The following is a 9,795-nucleotide window of genomic DNA, read 5'->3' as shown; positions in this document are numbered from 1 at the left end:
AGAACTATGTTACATTTTCACCGTGCAAAAATAACATTTTGATCTAGCAGGTAATCATATTTCTTCTCTAGGTGGAGTGAAACAAAATACTGGTTTAAACGTAGGTATCCGTGTTTTTATTTTACAGAACCTACATGCAAAAAACTAATTCTTTCCTCCCAGAAAGACATTTTAAACAAACAAATATCGTAACATATATTTGCTTTTCGCTGTAATGAAGTTGATGTTGACTCTTTTGCAGGATGTTAAAGAAATTTTATAAAGTTTAACTTAAATTTGTAATTTTCTGGGTAATTGCGTCATCCGTCATAAATTTCTCAATTTCCTGTGGTTTAATTACTCTCAGAATTTTCTGTAATGCGAACAATATAGTTCTCAATGCGGTAATCAACTGACAATTCCCTCTATACCCATCAATGCACAAGCAACCCATACAGTCAAACAATTCTATTTATAGACCATATTGTTGGGCACACACACGCCGATGTAAATAAACTTAACTTAAGAAAATTCTCTGTTACCGATCTTGTGGTAAAATTCAACGTTACATCAATCTCTAATTTATCGCAACTCAACTCCAAGTAACACATTAACAAAATTTTTTGCATATTGTACGAGGAGGTGAAAATGTCTTTGAATTAATGCAACTCACCATTAATGATTGTTTTTTTTTTCGACGAATGTGCAACAAATTGAAATAGGCAATTCATACTATGCTGTAACTAGAAATATATTAGAAATGCATATAAGTGTATCAAATAAACTATAACAAAATGTTGTGTATATGTGTGTGTTTTTTTTGCCTTTTTAATTTTATTCTTACGCATTTGCAGTGTAAAAAATGCAAACGATTGCATTTCGATGGGTCGATATTTATATTGCTGACTTGGGACATGGCCATCAACAGTTCTGCTCGAACCGTGGCGAGGAGAAGATTTGAAAAATCACACAACGGTTATATCGGGATAAGAAGTTTCATATAACATCTTGAAAAGGATTAAAGGATCTTGTGGATTAAGCGTAACTAATTAGAGGAAAATGTCTGTCGAGGTATTGCAGGAAACAGTGCAGCCCGGAGCTGCCGCCATGGCTGCTGAGGGATCCAGCACTTATACGACCATGCTCTTTGCCATTGGCCTCATTGCTGTCCTATATGAATATTATCGCCGTAACACCCGAGAATACAAATTGATGGACACAATTCCCACACCCAAACAAATACCCCTATTGGGTAATGCTCATATGGCTTTCATGAAGACTAGTCCACAGATTTTACAAACTGCCGCCGATACTTTTGCCGAATTAGGTGAGACTTTCCGTGTCGCCTTCGGTCATTTGAATATTGTATTCCTCTCCAGTCCTGCCGATATCGAGATTTTCTTGAGTGGCTACAAACATCTTGAAAAATCAGTGGAGTATCGTTATTTCCAACCTTGGTTCGGTAATGGACTATTGATTTCTAGTGGTGGCCATTGGCGTCATCATCGCCGTATGATTGCCCCCACTTTCCATCAGAGTATTCTGAAGAGTTTCGTACCCACTTTTGTGAAACATTCTAAGGCTGTTGTGGGTCGCATGAGTTCCAAGGTTGGCCAGGAGTTCGATTGTCACAATTATATGTCGGAGACCACTGTAGATATTTTGCTTACCACCGCTATGGGATGCAAGAATGAACCAGAAACTGAGAAGAGTGCCGAATATGCCCAGGCTGTCGTCGGTATGTCCGACATCATTCATAATCGCCAAATGAAATTATTCTATCGCTTGGATGCCACCTACAACTTCACTAAGATGCGTCAGAATGATAACAAATTCATGAATATTATCTTGGGTATGACCCGTAAAGTTGTGGAGGAGCGCAAGAAGAATTTCAATGCCGAAGAACGTGGTATCATTGATCGCGGTGATGATAGTGCCAAGAAGGCTAAGGTTGCCCAAGAGAAGAAGAGCGGTTTACGTGATGATTTGGATGATATCGATGAAAATGATGTAGGTGAGAAGAGACGTTTGGCTTTGTTGGATGCCATGATGGAAATGGAGAAAAATCCCGATATCAAATGGACCGATAAGGATGTGATGGATGAAGTCAATACCATTATGTTTGAGGTGAGTTTGATTTAGAGGTTATGGATTTAATAGACGCAAGGAGAAGGAATATGAGAACCCCAAATATGTTTCAATAGCAAACATTTGCTTTTTCATGGAAAACTATGTATCTCATTTATAGGCTCTTGAAACATATTTCGGATGATCTATTCCTTCTCAATAGGAATAGGAAGGTCTTTATATAGAAATAGCCAGCCTCCGAGAGGCATTATGATTAGGATAACTCAGAATTTCCCGAACTCGGGCAACATTTGTACTATTAACTATATTTATGATTTAATCCTATACAACTCCAAGGATTGGTTTAGCTGGAATGTACTGTATATTTGTAGTAAACTCCGAGTACAGTAAAAACTACATAAAAAAGGAAGGAGAAGAGGCAGGTTTCTTTTTTCAATGTTACAGTATTCAGATTTATTGTTGATGTGTGAAAATATGAACGATACCCACACGCTACCCTTACGCTTCTTATGCAAATCCACACAGAAAAAAATCACGAAAATTTTTCCAATTAAAATCTTAATTGAGTTTTAAAAATATTCAATTAAAAATTTTATTGATTCAGCAAATTTTTTAATTGAAACAAAAATCAATCACACAATTTAATAGTATCAAGTAACTTTTTAATTGGATCAATTAATTTTTAATTGGCTGTCAATTAATTTTTTAATTAATACTATCATTTCTGTAATTGAAGACATTTCAATTAAAACATTAATTGGATCAATTAATTTTGTGATTGAATCAGAAAAAAAATTTTTGTGTGCACATATTAGGTTCCAGGAAAACTTTCCATTTTTATTTTATACTGATCATTTCTCAATTTCTTGAAGTTGAGATTTGTTCTACAGAGCATTAAACCTTCATACAAGCACGGAGCACTCTGGAGGACACATCGCAACAAAAAAAGTATAGCAGTAACCCAGCAAAAAATACTTCAGCAGTAAGAGTTTAGTTGCGCTTTTTGGTATACAATAAAGTACACACAAAAAAAAAAATTCTGATTCAATCACGAAATTAATTGATCCAATTAATTTTTTAATTGAAATGTCTTCAATCACAGAAATGATAGTATCAATTAAAATATTAATTGACAGTCAATTAAAAAATTAATTGATCCAATTAAATGTTTAATTGATACTATTAATTTGTGTGATTAATTTTTATTTCAATTAAAAAATTTGTTGAATCAATTAAAATTTTAATTGAATATTTTTTAAAACTCAATTAAGATTTTAATTGTAAAAATTTTCGTAACATTTTTTTCTGTGTAGGCAGTGCGTCCGCACTGCATGAATCGGTAGCAATAAACGTAAACGAGTATTGAAACTAGTTTATGATCATTCGTTTACGTTATTGCAAATTCATGCAGTATAGATGCATGAAAAGTAGTGCTGTTTTCCTTCACGCCAACAATGCTGTACTCAAGATTATATATCACTTCAAAGCAATATTTCTATTAAAATGAGCAAATATATCAGCGCTATGTAGAAGCTGCACATCGCCCACAAAACTCAGCGCTGATTCGGTTGTTTTGTGAGCAGTTGGTACTGCCTCTCTCCCTTACAATCCTGCTGAAATAGTGATCCATTTTTTGCTGGGATAGAGTTGAAGGCATTTGGTGTTTAATAGGAGCAATTAACGATGACGAAGAAGTCGTGCAGCATTTCCTCGGTAAGTGCTATGTCTTCACCAGAAACAGATCTCGTAATTTGGGATGAGACATGATACTACTGATCACTTCACAATTTCTTGAAGTCAAAATTTGTTCAGAGCATCAAACCTACATACATGCATTGAGCATTCTGGTGGACATCCACAGTTAAGAGCGCTTGCTGTCGAATAGCAGTAATTAACGGTGACGAAGAAACTTTGCATCATTTGCTCGGTCACCGCCCTGCCTTCAAAAGACACCGATCTCTTTATATCTTTTATAGTCAAGTCCAAACGGCGTTTCACATTACGGTTAAAACACTTTGAGGAACTTTGAAACTCTTAGAAATATCACCAGCATTACCCAAAAGGGATAATTCACTGCTAAAAAAAACTTTTTGGTGTTCGATCGATACTGGGATTGAATCCACGACCCTTTGTATGTAAGCCGGTCATGCTAACAATTTCACAACGTTGACTGTTGTTGGTATACACCTTATATGCAACCGAAACCTCTCAGAGAAACTTTGAATCCTTCAGAATTGGCCCCACTATTACCGAGAAGGGATAATCCACCGCTAAAAACTGTTTAGTGTTCGGTCGATACTGGGATTCAACCCACGATTCTCGGTATGCATGGCGGGCATGGTAACCATTACGCTACGGTGTACCCCCGTGGGTCTTGACTACTATGTTGCATTGAGATTGGAGACAAATTAAGATATATTTCGTCCGTAAAACTTGATTAATAGAATAAAACAGGATGAGAATTTTAGAGTAGAACTCCAAATTTATATCTTCTCTGGGAGATGAAATTTTAAACCAACGAAATTTTTGATTTATTTTTAAAAACGTGTGTTTTCAAGCTAAAGAAAATTCGTTTGGGACAAACGTTGCAAAGAGTCCCATGAATAAAGATCCATATACCTTCATTGAGACATCTATACCAGTAAAAAAACTTCGTTGGTCTTAACCTTCGTTTCAGAGGACCGAATTATTTTGTTTTTTAGTGAAATAAGCCAATCAGAGAAGGAGGAGGAGAAGGGTCGAATCTGTTCAACTTAAAGTTTTATTTGAATTTGCGGTTTATTTAAACTCTTCCTTATGTTAAGAGACCATGAATTCGATTCTGAAACAAATGTTGAAATTTTCATTGTTGATCTCCCACTGAAACCTAAATCACAGCTAACCGTTTTCATTTAGTTATTGGTTTACCTAAATAGGAACATTTTAATTAGCCTAAAGAAATACGGTTAGACGAATATTGTTGTATAGTAAAAAACCATATCCTGAGACTATTTGAGATGCGTTTGACTTTAAAACGAATTAGAAACTTTAAATGGGAATTTGGTTTTTGTGGAACCTTAAGGTAATAGGATGTCCACTGAATAGTTTACTCTCTAGATGACTTTAATTTTTATACCCTCCACCATAGGATGGGGGTATATTAACTTTTATACCCTCCACCATAGGATGGGGGTATATTAACTTTGTCATTCCGTTTGTAACACATCGAAATATTGCTCTAAGACCCCATAAAGTATATATATTCTGGGTCGTGGTGAAATTCTGAGTCGATCTAAGCATGTCCGTCCGTCCGTCCGTCTGTCCGTCTGTCCGGCTGTCCGTCCGTCTGTGGAAATCACGCTAACTTCCGAACGAAACTAGCTATCGACTTGAAACTTGGCACAAGTAGTTGTTATTGATGTAGGTCGGATGGTATTGAAAATGGGCCATATCGGCCCACGTTTACGTATAGCCCCCATATAAACCGATCCCCAAATTTGGCTTGCGGAGCCTTCCGGAGCAGCAAAATTCATCCGACCCGGTTGAAATTTGGTACGTGGTCTAAGTATACGGTCTCTAACAACCATGCAAAAATTGGTCCATATCGGTCCATAATTATATATAGCCCCCATATAAACCGATCCCCAGATTTGACCTCCGGAGCCTCTTGGAGGGGCAAAATTCATCCGATCCGGTTGAAATTTGGTACCTGATGTTAGTATACGGTCTCTAACAACCATGCAAAAATTGGTCTATATCGGTCCATAAATATATAGCTCCCATATAAACCGATCCCCAGATTTGACCTCCGGAGCCTCTTGGAGGAGCAAACATCATCCTACCCGATTGAAATTTGGTACGTGGTGTTATTATATGGTCTCTAACAACCATGCAAAAACTGGTCCATATCGGTCCATTATTATATATAGCTCCCATATAAACCGATCCCCAGATTTGACCTCCGGAGCCTCTTGGAGGGGCAAAATTCATCCGATCCGTTTGAAATTGGGTACCTGATGTTAGTATACGGTCTCTAACAAGCATGTTAGTATACGGTCTCTAACAAGCTCCCATATAAACCGATCCCCAGATTTGAACTCTGGAGCCTCTTGGATGAGCAAAATTCATCCGATCCAATTGAAATTTAGTACGTGGTGTTAGTATATGGTCTCTAACAACCATGCAAAAATTGGTCCATATCGGTCCATAATTATATATAGCTCCCATATAAACCGATCCCCAGATTTGACCTCCGGAGCCTCTTGGAGGAGCAAAAGTCATCCGATGCGGTTGAAATTTGGTACATTTCGTTAGTATATGGCCTCTAACAGCCATGTAAAAATTGTCAAATTTTATTACTATAGAAAGTTTTGGCAAAATTTCATTTCTATAGAAAGTTTTGTAAAAAGTTTATTTCTATAGCAATGTTTGCCAACATTTTATTTCCATAGAAAATTTTGTCAAAATTTTATTTCTATAGAAAATTTTGTAAAAAATTTATTTCTATAGAACATTTTGTAAACATTTTATTTCTATAGAAAATTTTGTCAACATTTTATTTCTATAGAAAATTTTGTCAAAATTTTATTGCTATAGAAAATTTTGTCAACATTTTCTTCCATAGAAAATTTTGTCAACATTTTATTTCTATAGAAAATTTTGTCAAGTTTTTATTTCTATAGAAAATTTTGTCAAAATTTTATTTCTATAGAAAATTTTTCAAACTGAATTATATACGTATTTAATCGGCTTTTTTTTTTTGTTTAATATATACCCCTTATGGACTAACTTACAATTTAGAAGACAGTGTTAAAAAGTTTTACGATACCTTGCCATCGGCAAGTGTTATCGCAACCCAAGTAATTCGATTGTGGATGACAGCCTTTAGTACAAGTTCCTACGCAATCCATGGTGGAGGGTACATAAGATTCGGCCTGGCCGAACTTACGGCCGTATATACTTGTTTAACTCTACCCTTACTCTCTTTGTGCTCTCATATTGTCTCCCATTATCCTTACTAAACTCAACCGTAATTGCTGGATACCATATTAATATGTGAATTTTTCTTCCCCATACAGGGTCATGATACTACCGCTGCTGGATCCAGCTTTGCCCTTTGCCTTTTGGGTATTCATCAAGATGTTCAACAACGTGTCTTTGAAGAACAACAGGCCATCTTTAGTGATGACATCAATCGTGATTGTACATTTGCTGATACCTTGCAAATGTCCTATTTGGAGCGTGTTATCTGTGAGACTTTGCGTTTGTATCCACCAGTACCTTTGATTGCTCGTAAAGTTGAGGAAGATACCAAATTGAAGTCCGGTCCTTACACCGTGGCTAAGGGTTCAACTGTGGTATTGCTACAATACTTTGTTCATCGCCGTGCCGATATCTATCCCGATCCAGAGAAATTCAATCCTGATAACTTCTTGCCTGAACGTACAGCTGGACGTCATTACTATGGTTTCATTCCCTTCAGTGCTGGTCCACGTAGTTGTGTTGGCCGTAAATTCGCCATGTTGCAATTGAAGGTATTGCTATCGACCATCATTCGTAATTATCGTGTCACTTCTACGCGTACCCAAAAAGATTTCGAACTACAAGGTGATATTATCCTAAAGATGACCAATGGTTTCAACATTGGTTTGGAACGTCGTCCCACCGCTAAGGCATAAATTCAACTGGATTTGTTAAAGGACCAATGGAAGAACGATGTAGTTTAGATTTTTTGTTTTTGTTTTGTACGAAGTAACCTTAAGTTAGCTCTTAATTAAGAAAATATTACTAACCTCGCTTTTATCCCATGACCCGATGAACGTGTGCCTACTACTATTTCAACTACCACCACCAATGACAATAAGGAAGATTTCCAAATAATAGCATCTCAAAAAAAAAAAAAAAAATATAAATACAACATTGCTTTTAATTTTAATACTAACATACGAATGTTATGCTCTAAATAAGTTTTGACTATGAATATAACTACGACAACGAAACGAAAAGGTTTAATAAAAAAAAACTGGTCATGCACAGTATAAAACTGTCAATTGAGTGTTTTATTGAAAATTTAGGAAAATTTTGTCGAGATTTGTGTGCTGTCAATTGGAGGGATTTTTTGCATGATTGAAACAACAGCTGAGTGGTGTCGAAGGACCATTTTTCTATTTGAATAGTATCGAAGGACTATTTCTATTAAATTAAATAATCAATTTTATAATTGGCCGATGTTAAAGTAACATCGGGGTCGAAGGACCATTTTTGTATTAATTGACATGTTATAATGACAGTGTTTTGATCATAAATTGTGTCTAATTTTATATAATTGGCCGATGTTAAAGTAACATCGGGGTCGAAGGACCATTTTTGTATTAATTGACATGTTATAATGACAGTGTTTTGATCATAAATTGTGTCTAATTTCAATTGTATTAGTTTTTGCATAATTGCAATAACACCTCAGTTGTGTCGATGGACCACTTTTCTAAATAGACAAACAGACTGCGTCGAAGAACATAATTTTATAATTGACCGATGTTACAGTGTTCGGGGTCGAAGGAACATTTTTCTATTAATCTAAATATTTATTCGTATATTCGTATTTTATATAATATAAAAGAGTCTTTTGATAATAAGCTGTAAGAAATTAGCAAAATTTTGAATTGAACTGTGTCTAATTTCAATTTGTGTAATTTTTGTATGATTGCACGGTTGCCACAGTTGGTAGAATTCTACCACAAAAAGGGAAATTTTTTACTGTTTGGTAGATTGGTAGAATTCTTCATGTTTTTGCAGATTTTGCAAAATATTCCTCCTCAACTAAGAGGTACACAAATTTCCTCTAGAAATAAAATTTTGCTACAATTTTCTATAAAAATAAAAATTTGACAAAATTTGACAAGAAATAAAAATTTGACAAAATTTTCTATGGAAATAAAATTTTGACAACAATTTTCATATAAATAAAATTTGAACAAAATTTTCTATAGAAATAAAATTTTGACAAAATTTTTTTAAAGAACTAAAAATTTGACAAAATTATCTATTGAAATAAAATTTTGACAAAATTTTCTATTGATATAAAATTTTGACAAAATTTTCTATTGAAATAAAATTTTGACAAAATTTTCCATTGAAATAAAATTTTGACAAAATTTTCTATTGAAATAAAATTAAAAAAAAAAGTTTTTACAGAAATAAAATTTTTACAAAATTTTCTATGGAAATAAAATTTTGACAAAATTTTCTATAGAAATAAAATTTTGACAAAAATTTCTATAGAAATAAAATTTTGACAAAATTAAAAAAATACCATTATAGCTTATGTTTCTATAAAAATAACATTTAAAAGATTTTAGTCGAACAACTCAATTAATTTTCTCATTGAACAAATTATTTATTTATAATTATTTTTTATTTAGATGAAATAATTTTATTGTAATTTTACAGAAGTTTATACTTTTTTATGCATTTTCCGATTATAAATGAATCAAAATTTTAGACAAGGGAAAGCATTAAGCATTTTCTGCAAGAGCAAATAAATCAGAATTTCTAACAAACGATGCAACGATTGCCTCTAAATTTGTTTATTTGCTTTTAAAGGAAATTTTTTAGCGTCAAAAAAAAAAAAAAATTTGGTTGTTATAAATTTCAGAAAAGAAAACTCTTCTTTCAGTGTATACTCCATTGAATTGGTTCAATTAAACATTTAATTGATTTTAGTCAAACAAATCAATTAATTTTTTTCAT

General features: G+C 34.0%; 1 protein-coding gene across 1 annotated transcript; it reads left to right on the top strand.

Moving 5' to 3' along the window:
- Positions 1–899: 899 nt before the first annotated feature.
- On the top strand, positions 900–8,096 carry LOC142230138 (cytochrome P450 4g1-like). The gene is made up of 2 exons (XM_075300769.1): positions 900–2,106; positions 7,125–8,096. Exons 1-2 carry the CDS (start codon positions 1,039–1,041, stop codon positions 7,722–7,724), a joined length of 1,668 nt encoding a protein of 555 aa, XP_075156884.1. The 5' UTR covers positions 900–1,038; the 3' UTR covers positions 7,725–8,096.
- The last annotated feature ends 1,699 nt before the right edge of the window (positions 8,097–9,795 follow it).

Source organism: Haematobia irritans, chromosome 3 (genome assembly GCF_050003625.1).
Source record: "Haematobia irritans isolate KBUSLIRL chromosome 3, ASM5000362v1, whole genome shotgun sequence".
Lineage (NCBI taxonomy): Eukaryota > Metazoa > Arthropoda > Insecta > Diptera > Muscidae > Haematobia > Haematobia irritans.
This window is presented reverse-complemented; position numbering and strand designations above follow the sequence as displayed.

What these genes read in the sequence shown, in the direction of transcription:
- LOC142230138 (XM_075300769.1), top strand. Translation starts at nt 1,039, where the DNA reads ATGTCTGTCGAGGTATTGCAGGAAACAGTGCAGCCCGGAGCTGCCGCC. An exon ending in TCAATACCATTATGTTTGAG is followed by an intron (nt 2,107 to 7,124) that starts GTGAGTTTGATT and finishes TTCCCCATACAG; the next exon opens with GGTCATGATACTACCGCTGC.